At 41.9% G+C, this 23,596-nt stretch overlaps 1 protein-coding gene across 4 annotated transcripts in view; it reads right to left on the minus strand.

The window, feature by feature from the left end:
* The window catches only part of clstn1 (calsyntenin 1), a 57,220-nt gene extending 46,523 nt beyond the window's left edge, over nucleotides 1-10,697 (minus strand). For all 4 annotated transcript variants that reach the window (XM_068596871.1, XM_068596869.1, XM_068596870.1 and 1 more), the window contains exon 1: nucleotides 10,424-10,697. In XM_068596871.1, coding sequence (XP_068452972.1) covers nucleotides 10,424-10,508 — 85 coding nt within the window. In that variant the 5' untranslated portion in view covers nucleotides 10,509-10,697. The remainder of the gene's footprint in view (nucleotides 1-10,423) is intronic.
* Between the last annotated feature and the right edge of the window lie 12,899 nt (nucleotides 10,698-23,596).

The raw sequence follows: 23,596 nt of genomic DNA on the forward strand, positions 1-23,596 counted from the left end.
GCGTTCTCAAAGCTGCAGCCGGTTTATGCAAAACATGTCAGCCTAATCCTGACCAGTAACTACAAATGAACAACCGAGAAGGCTGTCTTCCATGTGTCCCTCCTGTCTGGTGGAGTTAAATGCAATTTCCCATGTACATTTGTATAGCATTCATCTCCATCTCGGCCGATGAGCAAGGACCTGGAAAAAGAGTTTTAGTGCCGTTTAAACGCTGTAAACAAGCAAATGTCTGCTGTCGCAGGTCAAACTAAACGTTGTATTTTTGAACTCAGACAACTGTCACAGCTAAACAACTTTAAACGAGAGATTGTTGTGTGCTGTACAGATTGTAAAGCCCTATGAGACAAATTGTGCTTTGTGATATTGGCAGAAAACGTGACACAGAAAGCTGTAGGTGTGAGGACAAAGGAGGCCTGAGACAAATTCAAAAGGAGATGAAACCGGTGTCGTCAATCACCATTAAAATCAAAGCCCCTTACGCGCTCACACACAGACACAGACACAGACACACACATTCATGAAATTAAATCTAAAGCACGATTTTATTCAAAGCGTGAAATTCTCACATGCGTTGTGTGAAATTGCCAACAAGGCCCGTTTGACAGGATAGCTTCATCATCCTCCTGCAAACCTGCAGTGAATGGGAAGAACATTTGTTCTGCTGAGAAAATTTGACGCAGAGCAACAAAGATATTAACACAAATACAGACACCCTCATTCTTGGAAACTGGGTGATTTCTTACACACTATCAAGAAGATAAGATTTCTATGATTATATAAGAGAGACTCTCTGTATTCTTAGGGATGTTTTTTCTCCCCGAGCCGAGGCTTTATGAAGATGGAATGAGATTAGGAGAGAGGCTTTGAAATGTTTGAGGCAGCCTTAGGGGTGGTGCAGCACTGAGGATGTTTAGCGTGGAAGACTGCCATTTTCTTAATTTAAGTTAATTAGAAACCCAATTCATCTCGTGCAATGTATACTTACGACTGGCCCAATTATAACTTGCAGACTCTTCACTCACATAAAAGCTGATAATTCAAGAGGATTCTCTTTTTAAACTGATCAAGATCCTTAACATGCTGCAGAGGATCTTAAGGATCTTGAGCAATGTTAAGTGTATGTACGTCTTATCCACTGTAAATTGTCTTCATAATTATCTGATACACATGTGTCTCATTGTGTTTCAATGTGTCACATCATCTTTTTTGCTTAATGTATAAAATGTCACGATATATTTACAAATACGCATCACATGCTCCCAGAGCCCGAGGTGACATCTTTACATTACTTGTTACTACTTGTTATTGTCTGTTCAAAAGCCCAACGGAAGTAGTGATGTAAGACTTTGGAACCAGAGAATTTGTGTTTTTAATTCATCATCAATCAAAAGAGCTTGAAAATTGTATTTTTGTGGGGTATTTTTATTTTGATCAACTAATTACTTGTTTCAGTTCTTTTAATGTATAACTGCAAAAGAGATCATAGTCCTCAATCCTCACAACAATGGTCACAACGCTGCGTGTCAATGTTACGCCAAAAACAAAAGGACGGTTCAAAACTAAAGAGCACAACGATGCAGTGAGAGTCTGCTACAAAATATATGTCTGTATATTGATTAAAACTGCAGAAAAACAGACAATACTTTATGAGATGCCTTCAGGGGCACACAGTGAGGATGGTACATCATGAGTTCCATTTAATTAATGCCTGCAGACTGAATGGAGAACAGTACAGGCCAGAAAAGTAAGAAATAAAGAAACAGAGGGCTGGCCTCCAGGATGTTACATCACCCACAGGCACTTTGTGGGGTTCAGGCGTGACCCGCCATCACATTTATAGCACAGAGAAGCCATTGGCATGAGTATAAATATTAGATGAGTTAGGATATAAATACACAGATATAATGGGCTGATGTTGGCCTCCTGCTAAATTATAAATATTAACCCTGTAGTGAACCATGTCTACAACGAAAACATTTTTCATCTCACAAATTCAACATAAAATGAACTCTACTTTATACTGTATCCGGTACAAAACAGATTAAAATAGAAATAAAATAATTGAAGAAGCCTTTGAGAAATGAATGAGTTGTCAGAAGCTGCATATCATATCAAGCTGCTACGGTACGAGCACAGATGGCCGGTTGCTGGACCCACTTACAGCCCGACATTCAACAACACAGTACCTAGTGTGCAATCCTGTTACGCAGCAAATATAGCCAATGGCACTTAATCCTATAATGGGATGCATCCACTTCATTCACAGACAAGGTCGAGCGACGAGCAAACATAGCGACTGAGGCTGCCAATTTTATATAATGCCTGTCTAATGAGAGCTCGACACAATGATATGAGCAAAGGTGTCCTGCCAACACGGGCAAATCAACTCTTAAGATGTCCAAATGATGAACAGAGGGAGAACTCAGGGGAACAAGAACATTTTGGAGAGAGAGAGAGACAGAGAAGAGAGAAAGAGTCTGAAATCTGACACAGGTGGACAAGGATGAAGTGTAACGTACGAGGTGAGACTGTGTGCCAAGGTTTGCCGTGCCAAGCCATCTACTGATCAGCTCTATGTCTCCGTCACCTGAACTGTGCACTCTTTTGCTCCAAAGTGCACATTTACACCGACCATTAATGCTCTCAAATAAATTGGTCCTTAAAATGATGCATGCTTTGCAGTGGAGCAACGGATCATAAAAGACAGATCGGATCAAAGAAAAAAGGGAGCAAATCTAACCTTTAGAGACCACTTCTTGAATCATTGATGATCCATATTGGCAGATACAGATCCCTTTGTTGTCTGATTATAGTAGCTGGTGTATAAGACTCCATCCGTCCCCCAAAAAACTTTCAACTGTTCTGAAGTCAGTGTAAACCATTAAAATGTAAAATGCTTTTACTTGAATGGGGTTTTTCTTTTTCGTGAAAACACAATCAAAATGATTAGAAAATTAAAAATTAGATTTTTATGTATTAAAACAAATGTTGGCCATGAGCGGTTCTGCCAACCTTACTCGCTCTTCTCCTGTTAATTTACACACAGATTGGTTGTTTACAATCTAACGTTCTCAGATATTGTCTGAAAGTCATATTTTACTGAACGATCCACGGTAAAACTTCATTTCACACTGTGATGTTTAACGTTAAACGATGTAATTCATCCACATTCATGTGTGCAGAACCGTGAGGGGTGATCCGTGCACACCACAAATCTAAAGTGGTCTGCTACACCACCAATGCTTTCTCATTAAATAGATTGGTTTCTTTAAAATTTACAGGATGAACTAAAAAGATAAAAGTAAGCTCTCTTTGTTGCAAGTTTATGAGGTACACCTTGGTAAAGCAAACGCAGTCTACACAACAATACAACAGTCCTTAATACAACCTGCGTTCATGGAGGTCATAACATTTTTGTTGAAATCGTTATTGACCTACATGATTTAGTTTGTGGTGCTGTTGAAATATATTTCATTATCCAGAAAGGTGTTGCTGATATTTGATGGTACATGAACATTATTTTTAGCTGCGTTTAGTTTAAACTGGGTTTGTATATTGTATCATAATGGGTATGGTTTAAATAAAGTATGAAAAAAAAAACCTTGTTAGGAAAATTACTGCAGAAATAGCATTGCAATGCTAATGGTGCAAATAGCCAGTAGCTATTCCAACTTCAACCAACCACAGACACTGAACTTTAAGGCTGTAGACAATGCAAGAAGACTTCTTTTACATATAATAATGGAATGTGTAATGTGTTGTCCATTGTGATGTGACACAACCATTGATTTTCCCCACAGAACAACGAAGGATCTTATATTGTAACAGCTTCCCTCTCTTTGCATTCAAACAACTTATTATCTGTGGATTATCCCTTCTATTGGAACTAAATCCATCAACAACACCAACAATCAAAAATATAAAACTCCAAAGAAAACTTTCAAGGTGAAAACATTTTCTACGGAGGCTCATATTTAACAATGTGATGCCATCTCTGACTCATTTCATGACCCACAAAGAACGGGGTAACACATTGACATGGACACAAAGACAAAGCCCCTTCATGGCTGCCTAGCTCTTTTATTGAAGCCTAACCTTTACAGTTTGACCTATTAACCGTGATGAAACACTTCCTGCAGGAATGCTCGGGCCACAATAGGCCCTGCTAATCCTGAGATTCAACAGGATGCCTGCACACACTATCTTTCACCTCACGTCACTGTTGCAATGTCTCTCCATGGAGGGGGAATACAAATCACTCTGCCACCCCCAAATCATGTAAAAAGCATCTGTATTAACCTCACCACTGCCACTGGCTACTGGTCACCCAGAGAGCCAGAGAAATGCACCACAGCGCTCTGGATCGTAGCAGCATCCCTGCAGCAGATGATCAGGCTGTAATTATCAGATGAAGCCTGATAATGCCTGGGAGCCTCTGAGGGCACGTTGTGTAATGATGATGGTGCAGCCAAGTGTCAGGCATGTGACGCGTTGTGGAGCTCTGCTTCATTGATTTACCTCTATTTTACTTTTGATGTCTTCATCCTCTTCGATGACATGCAAATGTCAGCGTTTCTGTTTCTGAGCGACACTTAACTCTTAAGTGCAATAGTAGTTCAAGTATCTATTTACAACCCTTGTATTATCTTGTGACTCACATGGTCTTGTCCTCAGAGATGTCAGATTACGTTACATACGACTAAAACTTATCATACGGAGAGTATGTTTACATAAAGCACATACTGAGCAGATGCTGCAGCATGCAATTAACTTAAAAATACTGAATAATCACTCTGGTGCAAATGTTTGATTACCCAAAATTGGGAATAATTTAAGAGTAATAGCAAAACATGCTAATTCCCGACACAGTGTACACGCAGAGTGTGCGGGCTGTCTTTTATTGTTTGAGATAAACCAAGCCTCTCTGTTGCCAGGATGTTTTTCATATTCGTCCTATTAGCTGCGGCAGCACACTGAGTAAAGGAGAAGGCAGTGTCTGTGCTCAGCTGTTAGACCTTGAGGTGTTTCCAGGGAGACGGCGGAAAGAAAAAGAAAATCGGAAAAATGTGAACAGTTCAAACTGTGACAACAAAAATACAGAAGAATATGCAAAATGCACCACTTACACCAACTGCCTCAGAGTGTGTGAGTAGTGATTTCTAACTACGCACAATCTGTGCTTGCCAGAAGGAGCTCCCAACAACAATCACTGGGCCCCTTGAGGACTTATTGATGTTCAACAGAAACATCAAGCAGAGGGAGGCAAACAGTCATTGCATTTTAAAGGTATGAGGTGCATGCAAATCCAAGTCCAGCGTTTGGCTTCAATTATGCTGCTGAGGGCCTCTCTGAACGCTGTGGACCGGGAATAATCAATGGACAATCTGCTCACGGTTTGAAACAGTGGGCACACTTCTCTGTTTGTCTTGCCTTAAAAGCTTCTCAGCTTGTTGACGCAAGCCACCTCCATCACAGACAGGGGACTGTTCCAGGGACCCTAAAAGGAAAGCCAGACCTCAGGGGCCCTCACTCCACAAACACCCTGCTCACACAGGAGAGCCTCTCAGTTAGCCTGCCAGCCAACAACATTTATTTGTCTTCCACGTCGTTTCAACCGGCCGAACAGAACGGACACACACTCTAGACGACCGTAGTGCTCCTCTGAAGAGGGGGTGGGGAGTCGCGGGGGCCTTGAATGCAACTCAATCGCCTCTCTGTGTGGACGGCACAAAAGAGCCAGTGAGAGTGGGGAAGTGAGAGTGAGGCGGTTTCGACTCTGCTCAGGCAGTTGGGTGCAGCTGACCTGCGGCAGGTAATGTGCTCTTTGGTTACTCATTTCCCATGGAGCCTGAATCTGAATGTGGACACGCCCGAATGTGAATAGCTCTGCAGTGCCGTTTTTTTTCCTCCTGAAAGCAACGGGACTGAAGGGAGGAGGTAAAGCAACCAGTTAAACTGCAGATGTGGGGCGAATTAAAACCAGTTTGCTCTGGTTTTTGTGACACTCACACCAATACCAATAACACAATGAGGTGGCTATTACTTCAGTTACGATATTCAATTTCAACACTTCAAGTAGGGTTAAGATATATTTGCTATTTTCATTTTTGTTGATTTGGGGGGTTTATGGGAAGATCATCTCCACGAAATGCTGCTTCTGTAAAATCCTGTTGGCAGGCTTTTAAATATAGCTTTACACAATATGTGGATAAATTAATTTAAATCCTGGATATTTTTTTTCCCAGAATGCAGTTTTTTCTTCTTCTAAATCTTACTTTTTGCTTCGCACTTGAAGTTACAATGTATACCATCAGGACCAAGGACTAAAACCCGTTCTTAGCATCTCACAGAACTTCCCAGTCATCTGGCACAACTTAATATTCACAACTGAATGACCCATTCTTGACAGTTCACTGACTCCATTCAGCCGGCGGAGGACCCAATGACAGGAAAGTCACAACCGACCCAAATTGAGTCCCATATTCTCATGGCTGATCTTTCCAACACTAAGTGGCAAATTACCAAATCGAAATGCTTCAACAAGTTAGCGCTTTCGGGGGATTATCTCATACACATTCTTGAGGAGCTGTAGCCGTGATCCTTCGAACAGCGACCACATTGTGACGTGCTTAGTCAAGATCCTGACCGCTAACGTCTGGGCCTGAGAGCCCTTTGTTCTTGTGAGAAATCTCTGAATAAATACTGAAAAATGTAAGCGTTTAACTTGCAGAAGCAGGTCCTAAGTATAGGGCAAGTACACTGTTACTCAGGGCCAAACTGGGTGAAATGTTTGGCAATAGTTTTTAAAGTACTCCACGGAAGCAGAATTCAATGTTAAATCCCACTTCAATGACAATGCAAAGTTCCTTCAGAACCTCAGTCTTGATTTTAAGCATGATATTTCGACAAAAACGTAACAGATTTCAATTAAACTAGTGTAAAGGTAGGCCATGACCCAAAGAGCCAGTGATACGGTTTGACTGAAGGAAGTGTTAAAAAAACTGTTAAAAGGCTCTATTGAGCACAGAGATGTACCAAAAGGTGTCCATGCGTATTGTTACCTACGATTGGGACAAATCTCAGAGAGATGGTCTCTCACATCTTTGCTTGAACTAATTGCACCACTTTAAAACATTCTGTGATATCTTTTTAATCATTCTTCTATTATATTTAATCCAATCTTTCTCTGATTTGATCCATATGGTTCTGAACATTTCAACATTTATTCATAAAATGTTTCATGTTTCTTTTTGTTTTCCAATAATTGGCTGCCAAAATCGTGTGGGCGTAGCATATTTGACACTGACTGCCATAACTCTGGATAACATTGTGAAATTGTAAATCAAACAACCATTCTGAATATGTAAAGCAGATCACTACACTAAATGGGTCCTATCAATCAAACCCACCTAAGGGGGCACATCAGCAATGACAGCTGAGATTTTCTTTTTTGTTTTAGCAGCTCACAAAAGCCCTGATATGTCAAAGTGTAACATCTGAAACTGAACACATGTTCTGTCGTTAGCCATCATCCTCTTGGTATCTAATGGTGTTAATTCTGAGGAGAAACAAGCCAATAAACCGGTGCCGAATGATGGCCGACGACCGTGTTACAAGAGCTGCATGGGAGAGACGAACAATGCAGTCATTGTCAACAGCGTGCATCCACATAGTTTGTTTCTCATAACATAGCACGATGACTTACGTCACACAGATTGTTGGGAACTAAAAAGTTTGGGGTCAACATAATAGAAAATGTGAGCATATTTATTTCCCCCGTCATCTTACGTTTTGGTTTCTGGAAGCGTCTTATGAGTCCCTGCTCTCAGCAGAGAGTGTGTGTGTGTGTGTGTGTGTGTGTGTGTGTGTGTGTGTGTGTGTGTGTGTGTGTGTGCGTGCGTGCGTGCGTGTGTGCGAGTGTGTAAATGAGCTGATATTTTTTTCAGATGAAAGCACAAGAATGTGTAAAACATTTTCCTGCATGACTTATGTATTTATGTATCAGCAGAAAATAAACAGAATATTTAACGAGGCTGTGATCAGAGAGGAACCTTGGAGGTGTTCCAATTTAAAAATAAATACATTGACCCGATACTTTACCCGAAACTGGGATGTAATTTTCAACCGATCAATAGTAGGCTTCTCCAATAAATGTAAGACGAGGGAGAACACTTGCACCTGACCTATAATATGTACTTCTTTACTGCAATGTGAGAAGAACGCATATGTTAACTCAGCACCATACAAAGCAGGGTGTCCAATTTGTTCAACTAGAATTACTTAATTCGATGATGAATGGGCCCAGAAACTTCCCAGCAGTCAGCTTTTCCTTTGTCTGGCTGTGTGCACAGCGGAAGCTTGTGCATTTCAGCAGACCCAATGTTTGACTCTCGAGCATGAAGACACCCAGCAGCTGCTCATTAAAGAAAAATAAATCATTACATGGGCGAGGCCTAGAAAACAAGTGTCCCAATCCATAATGAACAAGACGAGAAACTCCAGCAGAAGAAACATTAACAGCGGTGGACAACCTTAAAAAGTTCAAACAAAAAAATGCTGTGAGGCTTTAGCAAGCCTGCCACAGAAGATATGTGTTTGCACCAGTTTCACACACACTGACATTTCCTTGCTGGCGGAGTGATGAATCATATAGTCGCAGTAAGAATTTTTAACAGATCTTTCAAGTTTTGTTGTGGCCACGTCATCAACATCTCCCGCCCACGCTGGTAAATTCACCTGAATGTGCCCAAGCTCAGTCTGTTCTCTAGTGATGGAATCAAATCAATTAGACATCTAAACTTAAGTATTCAAGAACAATAACGACTGAGGAATAAACCCCAGAGGGCCATGTTTCTTCCTCAGCTCGAAGGAGGGTGTTAATAATCCAAAAAAAGAACAAAAACAAGCCATGAAAAAGCAAAGCTGGACTGCAGGTGACAATAAGTGGTGTGCAAATTAAGCGAGTGACCTTTGAATAATAAAAGATAAGGCCTCACCAACATGGTGAGTTCACAGGTCTCCTGTGCTGATAAGAACACGGGAAGTAAGCAGGTGCACTTAACAAAAACACACTTGGCTACGACATACAAACCTAAATTCACACACACACACACACACACACACACACACACACACACACACACACACTACCAGGACTAACTGCTGAAGGCCTTTTCCTTTTGTTTGATAAAAAAAGGAAGTTACTGCCTTACAAATGGCGGCCTCCCAGAGCTGTGCACTCTTGACATGGTAACAATAAAAGATTTAGGATTTAAAACCCTGTATGCAGACTTTTATGGGCATCTTCATGCCCTAAAATCCCTGTTAGTGGACAATAAAAGCGGGTGTAACGTTAAAAAGATGACAACACACAGTGGCCTGCAGCCATCGTGGCTGCCCAGGCACGCCGATAAGGAGAGTGACTAACGTGCACCTGCCTCCACACACCCTGAAACAGGAAGCTCTGGCTGGGGATCCAGTGGATTGGGTTTAACGTGAAAACACAGTCTATACATTCACGCAGTTCATGTCTGAACTGGGAAGGAGGGAGGTGGACCGCCCTGCAGCAAATGAATGCGTGCCTCTCCTCTCGATGTGTGACGGTGTCCATCAGTGACATTGCAGACGAAGAGCGCAGTTGCACGTCCAGGTCTCCACACAGTCTGGGCCTACCGACGGCTTATTTTAACTTAAGCCTGTGATCACAGCACATCAATTATTAAATCCGACGACAAAACAGGAGCTTGTGAAGAGGATCTGCAATGCGTAGCCAACCCAAGCTTCGTGCACAACGTAGGCAGACCGAGCATGAGGCGTAAAAAAAAAGAGAGAAGCTTTGCGGTTTATTAACAATACATAAAGAAAAAGGGTAAAGATCGTCACTCGCCTGAATTCAGATAAACTCTAATCTATTTTGAATATAGAGATAGACACGAGCAAGTAAAAAAAAAACTCTTACAAAGTGGTGAGACGTTAAATGAAATGATACAATTTTAAAATGTGTTTGTAAGCGAGTTGATTAAACCAGACGGTGGCAGATGACAGAAGGGGGTCGTTTCGTGGCCTTGATATTATCTCCAAAGTAGCCTTAAACTTGGTTGATAACGCTTGAAAACATCACCCACACGCATAATAGTGCGAGTTAGAATAGCGCACGCATGATTTTTTTGTGTGCGGTTGTTAAAAGGACGCAACATCGCGGGATGCACTTGCTGCCGCCGGGGCGCCTCACTCCATCCCTCCGCTGCGGCTCCGGAGCGGACCATCCCTGAGCAGGTCCCTGAACGTCCCCCAGGACCCGCACGGACCGTCTCGCGGGCGGTTGAACCCTCAACGTCTGGGACCAACGTGCGAGCTCGCGATAACCGCTAACGGCAAAGGCAGACAAGACACAACGGGAAACACACGTTCCATCCTTAGTTACCTTTCGCTGCCTCCACCGCACATAATAGTCCGAGGACCAGTCCGACAGCAGCGGATGCAGATCGTGTATTCCCTCGGAACCGCATCCCGACTTCGAATTAAGTAAAAAAAAAAACCTAAAAAAAAACCTTCTTCTTCCCTCGTTACTCGGGCGGAATGGGTCTCCAACAAGAAAAATAAAATCCAGAAGATGAGTGTCGGTTACCGCGGTAGCTCTAAGATGGCCGTCGACGCCGCCGCCGCTGTGCTGTGCTGCTGCTATCCGCTTCAATCACCGCTCCTCTTGCAGTTTTGCAGTTTGCTGCGTTCAGGGACTGTGGGACGTTCGCATGGCACGATCCCAACGCACTGAGTTGTGTACAGTCTTTTTTATTATGCGTTCTTGCGTCCTCCCCATGACAGTTATTTGTGTGATATCTAACCACCGAGTGCATACAATATGTTACAACTACTTACAGGACATACACATATACACACAGCGTGTTTCCTTAGCTAGTTGTCAAATTGGATATATTGGATTTTCATATTGGATTTTTTAAATTTATCTCGTCTTTGATTTTGAGTCAGAAGTCGAGAATTGTTATTTTAAACCAACACAAAGAGTTAGAGTTTCTGCGTGGGAGTAAAGCTGAATTTTTAGGTGAACAAAAGCAGTCAACTGTCCTAAAATACAACAAGTTCAGGGGGCCATAAAAGCTCCCAGTTCATTGTGTGCCAACCACTGTGGCAACTTGTTTGTGCCTATCGTATACTGCCAATCTTATTTAGAATATTTGAAGGGTACACAACCAAAGCACAACATCAATTAACATAATAAAGGCTGCTTTGTTACCTGATTGTGTCAACGTACAGGTTTAAAGACATCTATACGTTTTGTTTTTATAATGTACCATAATAAATGTATCAAGTTCCACTCTAGCTCAGCGAAACTACAGTACCTATTGCTCAAAGGCACACAGGAGTGGTGGGTTATTCAGGAGGTCATTTTGTTGCCTAGCAGGTTTATCAAACAGTGCATCGGAGGTCAGTTTTGTTTTCTCCAATTCTCTGTATTATCATACCAAATTAAGCTGGCAAAAATATCGTAAAAGGATTGCTGTTATGAGATTGTATGATTTTAAAGCATTACAAAAGCATTGACATTTGCTAAATCATTCTGAAATCAAAGCCCTTTGTACTATTGGTACACAGTGAAAACGCAAATAAGTCTAGGGCTTCATCTTTACATCCCTGACAAAGACTACGTGTATCATTTGTTGTCATTAAACCAAAAACAGATGAAGAGCCTGGAATATAAAATTATGTTGAATAAGTGTTGAAATATGTATTTGTTTTCTTCTGCCTCCCCTCCCTATTTGATTGTTATGTCCCTCCTGGACTCTATAAAAATGACTAACCCAAACCTTCCACTTTTTTTCGGCCGGTTTCGATCCAGCGCAAGATCTACAACATAAGTCCTCAAAAATCGAAGCTTAAGAGGAGAACCTGAAAGCAGCACGTGTCCAACGATGGCCAGTTACGTCAATACTGTTATTGTGGGAGCGCATGTAGCTAGTTTAGCACAGCCGGCTAAACTAAGACTGAAGGTGGGGGTTAAATGCCGTCTGGTGCTACAAAGGGGTCTGTGAAGAAAGAGGCACCCAGTGGTTATCACAATGTGAAGTGCGTGACCACGTTAAACGCAACACTTACAGGTGAAGCTTAGGGGCCAACAAAGACCCTTTAAGGTTTCTGTCTGCCTGCAGACAAAGACACGTTTCATTATGGATTTCTACTGCCAGTAATCTTACATAGTTCAAGTCCTGAAATGAGACGTTTTAGGTATCAGTCCCCTCTGTTATCCGAAGACTTGGGCAGATGTGATTGGTGTGTATTGCTGGCAGAGCGCAGACTCACAAACAGCATGCTGCCTTGAGGCCAACATCATAAACAACATCACACTCCCAGAATGACAAACTAAAATGTGTGGAAATGCGTATGCATCATAATGATGATGTATGAGTTAACCTGACCACTATACTCACCTTGCAGTACCACCACACAACATGAATTTCATAGTAATATGAGAATTAGATCGCAATTGTGGATGGGGGCTGCTGTCTAATCAACACCTTCCGATATGGACAGCACCCCTGAGGAGAGGAGGATGCGGTGCAATCAGAGAATTAGCACATTCACATCTTTTTTTGTGCATGATATTGAGCAACCTTGATATGTCTGCTACTCATGCAAATCCAGACACGTAGGACTTTGTGTGTTTTCGTACAAATCAGCTCTTGTGAAAAGGTCACAAGCCTTATTGTGTGTGTCTTTACAATGTTGGATAATCTCTAATTTGTTTTCCTCCAAATAAAAAAAGTCAAAATAACAAAAAAAAAACAGCTGAGAACCAAAGATAAATGTTGCAAGAATAAAGACCAGCTACTAGACCTCAGTGCAATCTCAATAGTTGCAATTATCATGGAGAAACAGAAGAGAATGGACATAGTTGTGTGAGGCCACAATTAGGTGATGGGTCTATAAACAGAGACAGTCTATGGACATCAGGGCAGCAAGCGAGCTTGAGCACAAAGCCTGTTTGTTTCCACTTTGGCAGCACATAAAGTGGCCAAGAGAAAGTGGAAGCGCCCCCCCCTCACTCCCTTACAGATGTCCAGATCTCTGGGGAAGCGATAGAGGGGCCATTATCATTCCTCTGGGGGACAATGGCAGGCAATAGGAGGGCTTGGTGAATAGGTGAGAGACATCTAGAATGATCAGAAAGGTGTCACTTCCTCCAGACCATCTCGCCTACTGCTGTGAGTGACTGCTGCTTTTCAGGGATCACAATGGGCGGGTGGTGGTTTGTCGTGGATGCAGGAAATTACTTTGCAGAATTGACCTTTCTTACAAATCAAAAAATTGTACTGAGGTTGTAGAGAAGTTAATAATTGTTTTCTCACCATTCTGTAAAGCTATCGTCCCCAACACTTTGCGACTACACATTGAATGATGCATATTGAAGAGTTTAAATTATAAAGAGTATAATATTGTTCCTCTTAACCCCAGCAGTATTCATCCACAGAGTTACTTTTAGTTGTTGATATCTGCCTGAGATACATTCTCCCAACTAGTCCAACGTGAAATTGAATGTGTGGTTAGAGAGAAAATAGTTTATTTTTGTAATAGTTTGTTTAGGTGAAATACACCTTTAAGCAATACATACTGAAATACATGCACAAACAAATTAATCTCATAGTTTTTAACAGATTTTATGAGTCTGTTTTGGGGGTAAATGTCAAGCAAAAAAAGACTAGATGACAAAAGAATAGGAAGTAAATTATTAAAGAAATATTGATACAAAAAAATCAGACTAACAACTTGCAGACTTCAGTGCTTCTGTCACATAAAACCAGACTATTCAAGAAACTCTTGACTCTCTCTAACAAATAATCAACATTAAACTGGTCACGATCCATCTAAAATGCAGCAGAAGAGGAGCCAAGCGTCTCTCTCTGTTGTATCCACAGATTGTTAAATATTATAAATTAAAACAGGCCTGATACCAATCTATATGTTGCTTAATACCACACAGTGCTCCAACGAATGAATCTCTTCATAATCTCTCCATTATCTTTGGATTGATTAGTTCAGCTTTAATTTATTTATCTTACTAAATAGATACGAGTTATGTTGTTATATGGTTTACCCATAACAGCACCGTTATGCAGCACTGTTTTCTTCGTCTGCACTCACCATTGAGGAGAACATGACTTGCCATCTGTTTCTGTCACTGAGCTCACTTCTCGAGTCCCAGAGAAAGGATTTGGGATTGGATTCACCACATTATGAGAGTGGCAGAAGGTCACGATTGCCTCATGGCTGCTCCCATTATTCAAAACCCTTCCATGTCAGTCTCCATCCCTCTGCCTTAGTTATACATTCGTCCAGTGTGGTCAGAGGGTGGATCCACTGGGGGGTTTGGACATATTCAGTCACTGGCTGTAGGAATCACAATATCGGAGACATCACTGCAATCATGGTGGATGATTGGCAGCAGACGGAGCATGAAAAGGACTTTGCTATCATGGTGTTCAAAGTGGCAGTGACTATTAAACGCCACAGCTTCTCAATATTCTCCTTCCTGTCTCGTGTCTAGACTGCAGCTTGCGTCTTTGACTACTGCAGAGGTTTCCTTTTCCCTCCCAGTTCACAAGAAGAGCAGGAATTCCACTCTGTTCCACTTTTCTGATAATAAGCGCAGATCTTTACTGCAAATAATTGCTCAGAGGGCGGTTGTTTGGAGAGGCCATGCACTTTTCCTAATGACTTTCTTACATGTGATTTCATGTGGATGTTTACACAGCCAACTATAATGTATTGGTGTCTTTTTTTGCAAAAGGAGCAGCATACTTCTGAGAAAGTGTCCCAGTATTAATAGGCCCAAGGGAAGAGCTCAGGAAAGTTATTTTAGAGGATTGTAGCTCTGCAGACAATTTGCCCTAATTTTTTATTCACTCTCACTTTCTTTATCTGATAATCAAAGATACATCCCTTGAAAACCTGAATGTGTGTCACCTCATGAATGTATAAGCCTCAATTTTCAGTTTTGTTGAAAGATTAATTTCATATTCAGCGAGACTTCAATCTTTTTTTTTGCTTCAGCACGGATGTCTGCTCGACTTTGTTTTTTTTAAATCCTTGGCTGGGGGAAATTAAATCTGACTTTAGAAGTTACGGATGTTATCAACTTCAGAATTTTTTTTTTAAAGCCTGTGGGTCTTTATGTGTAGGAGGCTGGCAACAAATCACACAGGAAACTGAAGCCATGCACCTTCAAGCTGCGTCTGCTCTCTAATTCATACATTAACCACAGGGGACATTTAAAACTTACCCTCTGTGATTGATTCCCGTCCACTCAAGTTGCTCTCATTTATCTTACAGCCAGGCCGGAGCGCAGTCATTTATTAAACACCGGCTCTTACTCAGTGTGCACACACTTTCACTTTGAACGTCCTGAAAACGCCCTGTCAGTAGTCTGTCTATTTAAAATATAATCTTATCCTACCCTCATTTATCAGAAGCCATGTTGTAGTTTCTGTCAGCACAGGCTACATGTATCTGCAGTTCACCTCATGAGACAATCAAAATCTATTTATTTCGTTGTTTGTTCTTTCATTCCCCCATTGATGCTTTGCAAAAATCCTGCTGGTCTATTTTGGTTTGTGAACGAAGAAGCTGTTGGGATGAATGTTCTCTGATGTAGTCTGATGACTGTAAACTATATTCCATAACTTTATGCACTTCCTTATCAAGACATTGGATTGATATCATTACATGTTATGGTATTGTTTGGCTTTTGAATATGATATTCTGTGGCCTTTTTGGTTGTCAGAAGCCAGCAGTTTCAGCTGTCTCTCAGGCCCCATTGCTACTGATATAAGGCCAGGACACTCAAAACACATGGGAGGAGTGAGTGTGATCTGACAGATGGAGGTTTGATAACCTCACACAATACTTCAGACATCTATAGGGCACAAGGAGCCTGAAGCTTTCATTCAGCACCTTCTACTATCTTCTATGTCTGTCATCTCTCTCTCTCTCTCTCTCTCTCTCTCTCTCTCTCTCTCTCTCTCTCTCTCTCTCTCTCTCTTTATCCATCTATCCATCTATCTCTCTATCTCTCTTTCTATCTATATTCACGAGAGCCATGTTTAGATTGTATTACTGATGCCAGAGATCCAACCAGTTTGATTGCACTTGCATATATTATATACATCTGAAACAGAATTTTGAAAAGCTGAATGAACCAATGAAAAGGTCTCTATATGCCATTCATGTGTGTCGGATTCCTCTAGAGGGGCTTCAGGTTTCTCAGAGGACGGTGAATACCATGATTTGGAAGTTTGTGTTTTAAGACAATGACCTCCTGACCCTCACAGAAGGTCACCTCTGACATGCCACGGGGAGGGTTCCCCCTGTGGGTCACGCTGGTGTCAAACTCTCACCTCCTTGGCTTTATTGCCTCTGAGAGTTTAGGGAGGGGGCACTAACATGGCTGTCACAGCGAGTCCAATCATTCATCTGTGATAGGCAGGGTCCTTTGGCTCCACAGAGACTCCATTTTGAACACTGGAAATTAAATCCCAGAGGATGGCAGCTGATGAATATAGACATGGTGGACATTGTAAAGTTGTTGTGTTCAAATGTAAATGAAGTAGTAGCAAGACAAGTGTGTATTCATACAGTACTGTAGACCAATAATTTCTAACAAGGGGTACTTGTACTCTAGGGCGATACTAAGATAAAGAGTAGCTCAACTAATTTGACAAAAAAACAACAATAGCCACATACTGAGCTGGAACATCTGAGCGCAAAGCTTGTGACTGTGTGTGGAAACTAGAGCAGGCAAGCAGAGACGTCTTCACTAAGAAGAATTAGAAAACTGGTTTAGAGTAACTGATAAATACTTGAAATAGTTAGCTTAAAGTCTTGTATAAGTGGTTGGTTAGCTAAAAAAAACAGGACACTTAGAATGGATAAACTTTAAATAGCTAAATATATTGGAAAAATTGTGAAAAAGCTAAAAGCACATGGTTGAAATAGTTTCAAGTATTACAAATATTAGTGCGAGCTAAAATATAGTAAAAAGTAACCGATGGTTGAAATGTCTAGCAACTCCATGAAGTAGACCTGACCAAACCGATCTAAACAGTGACAGTTGTATGAAAAACACAGTTGTGTGATGCCCTCTGCAGTATAATCATGAGTCTATCTATGCCCTCCAATTTAAAAGATTAAAATGCATATGAACACATGGTACATGATGGGTGCCGTCGACAAAGGAGAACTTTAGTCGATCTGATACAGCAGCAGTCAGACCAAAATGATTGGGAACAGACACTTTACATGCACTAAAAAAGCTTGCATGTGAACACCCACACACCAGATGAAGATATTAGCAGAAGCAGCGAGACGCATTGCCCACACATTTTAACAAGCCCCAAGTTGAGACAAGTCTGTGATTACAATCCATGTACCTCGGTTTTTGTCTTTGGGAAAACCTGTTGTCCAGACAGCGGAAGAGAGCAGTTTCCCTCATTACCCTTAAAGGAAGCTGGCGAGTGGGTGATATTAAAGTGGAGGAGGTTAAGATTGGCTCGGAGCCAGTGTGTACTCCATCGTCTCTGACCAAGTGTGCGGCAACGTTAGGAACATGCTGAGCTTAAACATATCCTGACAACAAAAATCTGATGAATTATATAATAACAAATAATAACCAAGCAACATCTAATACGGTACAAACCAGTTTTTAAAAAAGAGGGTGTGATTCCACTTGAAATATTGATTCACGCTTTCCTCATTTTCGTTCAAGTATTTATGTACTGCTTTCCTAAAACGCAACTAGGGGTTCAGTGTCTTGCTCAAGGATACTTCGACATGCAAACTATGGGGGAACCAGGGTTCAGACCGGCTACCTTGTGGTTTCAGCACAAACACTCCCCATGAGCTATAGTCTGGTGTTAAGACATTAAAGGAGTAAACCACACAGACGTTTCAGGGTCTTTGCAGTCGGCTTGATTCCATTATGGCTCTGGTCCCATTACAGAGATTCTATCCTGTTCCCTCGCTGCTCATAATTATGTTGTTAGCGTGCCATTAACTAAGATTAGTGATTATTAACAGGTCAGCGCAGCAGTCGTGGAGCAAATTGAAATACCCCATGTCAAACTCAGTTCATGACACCCCGCCGCCCAACAAAAGTTGAGCAACCGGAAATGACTTTGAGTTTTGCTATAACAAACCACATGATCCTCAGGCTTGTCATGTGTGGCCATGTTCAGAGGTCTTTTAGCTCCTTTACGCTTGACTCTGGTTCAGCTTATCAGAATTAACTCATCAAGACTGTGTGATGCTCAGGAGGGTGGAAAGCTGCTCCTAATGCATCCATTAGATTAATTGTGGTAATTCTTTATAGATTTTGTTGAGCTGTGCCTTTTCCTTACAAAAGTCTGAGTCTTGTCCAAGTTAGACAGTAAGAGATGCACTTACTGATTACACCGGGTGTAGATGGGCTATTTAATTGACTAATTTCATTTATTTGATAATTTAATAATGCATCCACTCTGCACAAAAAACAAACCACATGAGGAGATACACGTTCAGATGGTTTTTTTTAGGACTTCTCATCCATATTGGCTTAAAGTAAAGTGTTACATTTCTGCTGATGAAGACTGCGTAAAACCGCTGTTTTGAAGGTCAAGAAAAAACGTTATAAGATTAATATTTCTATTAGTTTTAATGTTCTCGTGAAATTAAAATGAGTTGCCATAAAACATGAGTTTGGTGTTTTATTTTATTCTCACTGTCAAAAAACACCTTGAAACTGCGAAACCCAACAGTAACTTCATCCTACTGATAAGTACACATTTTGCTGCTGCCACAAAAACTTGCTTGTGAACTCATGTTTGTGTTGTGTTTGTTATAACACATGCCACAAAACAAAGGCCCTGCTATTTTAGTAAATTGGTTAGCCTGTAGTATTAAAAAAAACTAGTTAAATTAAGGGATCTTTTAAAATCAAAACACATCATCCAACTCTTCTCCAGTACCATGTTTTATTCAATAAATGTTGTCGTCTCTCTTGCCTTTGACATTGTGGTGTCTGAGGCTATTTCTGGTTTCTTTCTATTGAAGCTCACAATGTTCAACACCTCGTGTGTGAGTTCACAAAGGAAGACAATTATGGGACTTGTTGATTATAACACACATATAGAATATCACCAGCCTTAAGTAGGTCCAAAAATGTATTGGAAGAAATGGTCATATCTAACATGTGTACATAGATAAAACATGTACAATTAAACAAACCCTGTTTTAAAGACTCCTTTAAATATGGTCTAACTCTAGCTGAAGAAGTGTGCGCTTAATGTGTCAAGTGATAGGAGCAATCTAGAGCATGTATTATTCAATAATTACGGTACAAAACTGGCACAACTCAGAACAATTTCAGTATGTGTGAACTCATATAGCAGAATAGAACTATTTCATGAATAAATCCCATGGTGCATCACTGCCGGCATCCCATATGACCTCAAGTGATGAAGAAGCAGAAGATTTTAGCTGCTGCATGCTAATGGAGGATTAAGGTATTATTTAGTTAAAAGACCATCTCTCTCTCTCTCTCTCTCTCTCTCTCTCTCTCTCTCTCTCTCTCTCTCTCTCTCTCTCTCTCTCTCTCTCTCTCTCTCTCTCTCTCTCTCTCTCTCTCTCTCTCTCTCTCCCCTCTGTTTCCACATGACCTTTTAATTATTGATTTGCGAGGCTTCATCTCTCCTCTCATCTCTCTCCTTCTCCCCTCGATCTTACTGCCACTCCCCATCTTTTTATCTTTCTGGTTCTTTTTCTCCCAACAGAAAATCACTCACAACAGCCACACACACACACACACACACACACACACACACACACACACACACACACACACACACACACACACACACACACACACACACACACACACACACACACACACACACACAGAATTTTCTACCACTCGCTTATTCCTTCTCTGCTTAGACTTGTCTCTATATTAAAATGCATAGCTGCTGGCCGCCTGCTGCAGCGTCAGCAGGGGGGACAGTGAAGGTAATTCATACCTGGCTGTCACACAGACTAGAGGTGAGTGAGCACACCTCTTCTCTGAAGAGTCAACCAGAAATGAGCCCAGCAGAGGAGCTCAGAGGCATCAATAATCCAGCACCCCTCCCTGCACTAATGACAGTCTCAATAAACACCGCACGCTCCTCGTGCTTCCATATTTGTACAGTTGGAGCTTAGATTGAGATGAAAGGGAGACTCTAAGCGCGTCTCCCTTCGAGCACAAACCCCCTCATTTATAGGTGTGAATGAATAATCGTATTTGGTCAAGGCTGCAGGTTTCACTCTGGAGATAATGCAACCGCCCGGTTGATGAGAGCTGCACAGGGTTGTCTCAGGGGGTGTAAGAAAAGCCCCCGATGTTGTTCCACCAACGAGAGGTTTGGGTATGTTTTCCATAGAGCACCAGCCCAGCCCTGTGAGATGTGACTGTAAATAGGCTGTCGTGGCTCTCATTGGGGCTCTGTAGGGAAACCTAGCAGCACACATGCAGAAAAATTGTTGCACTCTCAGTGACAAGTGTCTCTCTCAAAAAGCTCTTCAGGGTCGAAGAAAAATAAGTTATTAAAGAAACTAGATTTTGGCTCTCTGGCTCCATTTTTATATTCATTCTGAAAATGGAACTGTTTATATAAGCTCAAAAATCTGAAATTGGTTTTCAACTCTCAGGGGAGCTTGCAACTGTGAATGAAAAACATCAATATTGGAGGTCAAAAGGTTTCCACCATTTGAGTGGCAACAGGCAGACATACCACAAAAGGAGATACATAACCACACAACATCTCTAATCCCTGATTGCAGCCCTACCTGCATTCTAACCGTAACCCTAAAAATGATGCGTTGAGAGAAGAGGTTGACTACAATGGCCTCACTTTGGCATAAGCATAACTAACAAGCATGTATGTCTGCAGGCCACAGCCACGATGCCAACACAGTTCAAAATAGACATTTACATCCAACACCCCCCCCAAAATGGCTCCCAGCTCCATTCCTCTTTTCTGCATCGCCCTCAGGATAATTCTGTCCAGGGTATTCCAAGAATCTGTCTCAGGATAAAATAATCCAGAGACAGGTGCTCTCTAATTTTAAGTGTAGTGCCCGAGGATACGGGTGTCACGCAGAAAGCTGAGAGCCAGTCGGTGAAGAAAAGCTGCTTGTTGCCTGCATGGGGCAGAATCTCATTTCACTGGCTTCGCTCATACACTATTCTCAAGGTCCCCCCCCCCCGTCCCCCAGCCCGCGAGGAGGTCAGGACCTGATTGGGGGGAGAGAGTGAACTGACAGTGAACTCGTGATTCACTGCGAGAATTTCGTCCGTTGTTGCCACGGCAACGGCACCTGCAGACTGATGAAAGCGTGCTCGGTGACACCTTGAGAGCCACCGCCGCTGTGTCGCGGAAGTATGATGGAAGTGTTTGTGTGAGGTGGGAACATGAGCGCAAGTACACAGTATGTCAATAAAAGCACACTCTTCATGTGTGTGTGTGTGTGTGTGTGTGTGTGTGTGTGTGTGTGTGTGTGTACGTGTGCTTGTTTATGGATATGCCAATCCTTCAGATAATCCGCTGGTAACATAGCCGTCAGTCACTACTGTCTGCATCATCAGATGCTGGTTAGAGCGGCTGCTGTGTCCGTCATCAATTACACCGTTGCATAAGATCCAGTCGGTTTATTATTGTGCACCACCATCAGCCTATTGATGTACTGAAATGCTTTGGCAGTGCTGGGTCTCATTCTTTCATGCCAATAAAGCTTTCAGGGACGAGTATCGACATATGCATTTGCGAGTTCTAACGTGGAGGTCAAACAGGGCGTCACAGTGGGCGGGGGCGCAGGTCTCTGTGTCCCTGCGTCAGCAACCACACGTCACACGCCTTTCAACAAGAAACTGTGGGCGGCTTTTTCAAAATGGGCGATATCATGTAAAACACACCTACGGCAAGGCCACACATCACCTGGGAAATGCTACCGATGCCTCGACCGAGAGGTCGACAAACTGTAAAGTAGTTTGTGGTATTGTCGTGATTGGATTGCATTCATTTGTCAACGTTTTCCTGGTATTTTGTCCGTCCCCTGCATGAGGAGGATGCAGTAGCGATAGCTACAGACAGCTTCAGAGATGGTGATATAACAACACCCTCTTTCCCCTTTTGTTTTTCAGTTTGTTTCTCAGTTCACGCTAGTGAGAGAGAGACTGTTGTTTCCTTCTCTTCATTAATGGATCTCTTCCTGGTTAATTCGCCATTTGGAAACAAGAGTGTGCTTGTGGTCCTATGAGAAACATCTCAGTGTCATGTGGCGTCTTAAGGTATACATGAGATTTGTCACCGTTGTTGTGCAGAGCTTGTGCCATTTCAGGCATCATCATGGTTTGAATCTGTGCTAATTCCACTAATAACTCTTCCTGACCTTCAGATGGGTTTGACTCCCGGGCTGAACAAGGTTAGCAATATTTCCTCAGCAGTCAGCTCTGCCTGCTCAGTGAGCCAATAGTCAGAGCAGCAGGAATGTTCCTATAGGCTACCACCGGGCCGTTGTAGTGGTGTGATGGATGTCCGCTCTGCCAACTCCTCCCGAGAACGCTGAGTCATTCTACGCATTCCCAGCATTCAGCGGGATGCTGCACCGGCTTCACTGCTCCAATTATTTATCTGGGGTCAAAGTCCACAAACACTCAGCCGCGAGCTCCGTCCTGCTTTTTAATGGTCTGTTTGGTGGCTCGTAGTGTGTGAGGTTCTTAAATCAACAGAACATCCAAACATGTTAGAAAATATAGTCATGCAAATATACTAAGATTAATCTGGCTCTAAAACCGTGTTGAAAAGTTTATGTTATGGTTTACAAACCCATCTCATCTGCTGAATAGAAAACCGAGACATAAATACAGCTCTGAAATTAAGAGCTTGGAGTCTGTTTAATGAATCAATGCCAAGGTAGCTGCTGGCTGTGCAGCTTTCTTTTTCCTCCCAAACCTCCTCTGGGAGGAAATTTGTCCCAATCCACCTGCTTTGAGTGAATTAAAATGAGAAAAGAAGTTTGGAGAAATGTATCAGATGGCTTTAATCTCAACTTTCTCGCTGAAAAACACTCCACCAAAATGTCACAGGAGACAAAAATACTGCATTTGTGGATTCCTATGGAGCTTTAATGTTTCAGACACAATTACAGTTGGCTGCAGCACTTGTGTTATTGTTGTAGATGGATCTTCCCTGAACACTGTTTAAGTATCCGCTGCTCCTGCAGCAACAGCAGTCACTCATGCTTATTTCAGTCAACGTGATGCATACTTCAGGCCTGATGGCACAGCCAGAATCTGTTTGTTATGACAGCCAGTTGAAGGCATGTCTTGTTATTTTTAGGCCTGGGCTAAACCATGCGCATATATTCATAGATCGTTAAAACATTTTGTGTGCTTTGCTTTTTCAGCTCCTTTCAGATTATGCCATCAGTATTTGTACACATGGGGGTTTTAGCATGGAAAACGTTCATTTTTTTTGTATTAATATACATGATACTACCTTTTCAAACATCTCTG

Source organism: Clinocottus analis, unplaced genomic scaffold, assembly GCF_023055335.1.
Source record: "Clinocottus analis isolate CAN_PGR_092001 unplaced genomic scaffold, fCliAna1.0.p SCAF_4, whole genome shotgun sequence".
Taxonomy (NCBI): Eukaryota; Metazoa; Chordata; class Actinopteri; order Perciformes; family Cottidae; genus Clinocottus; species Clinocottus analis.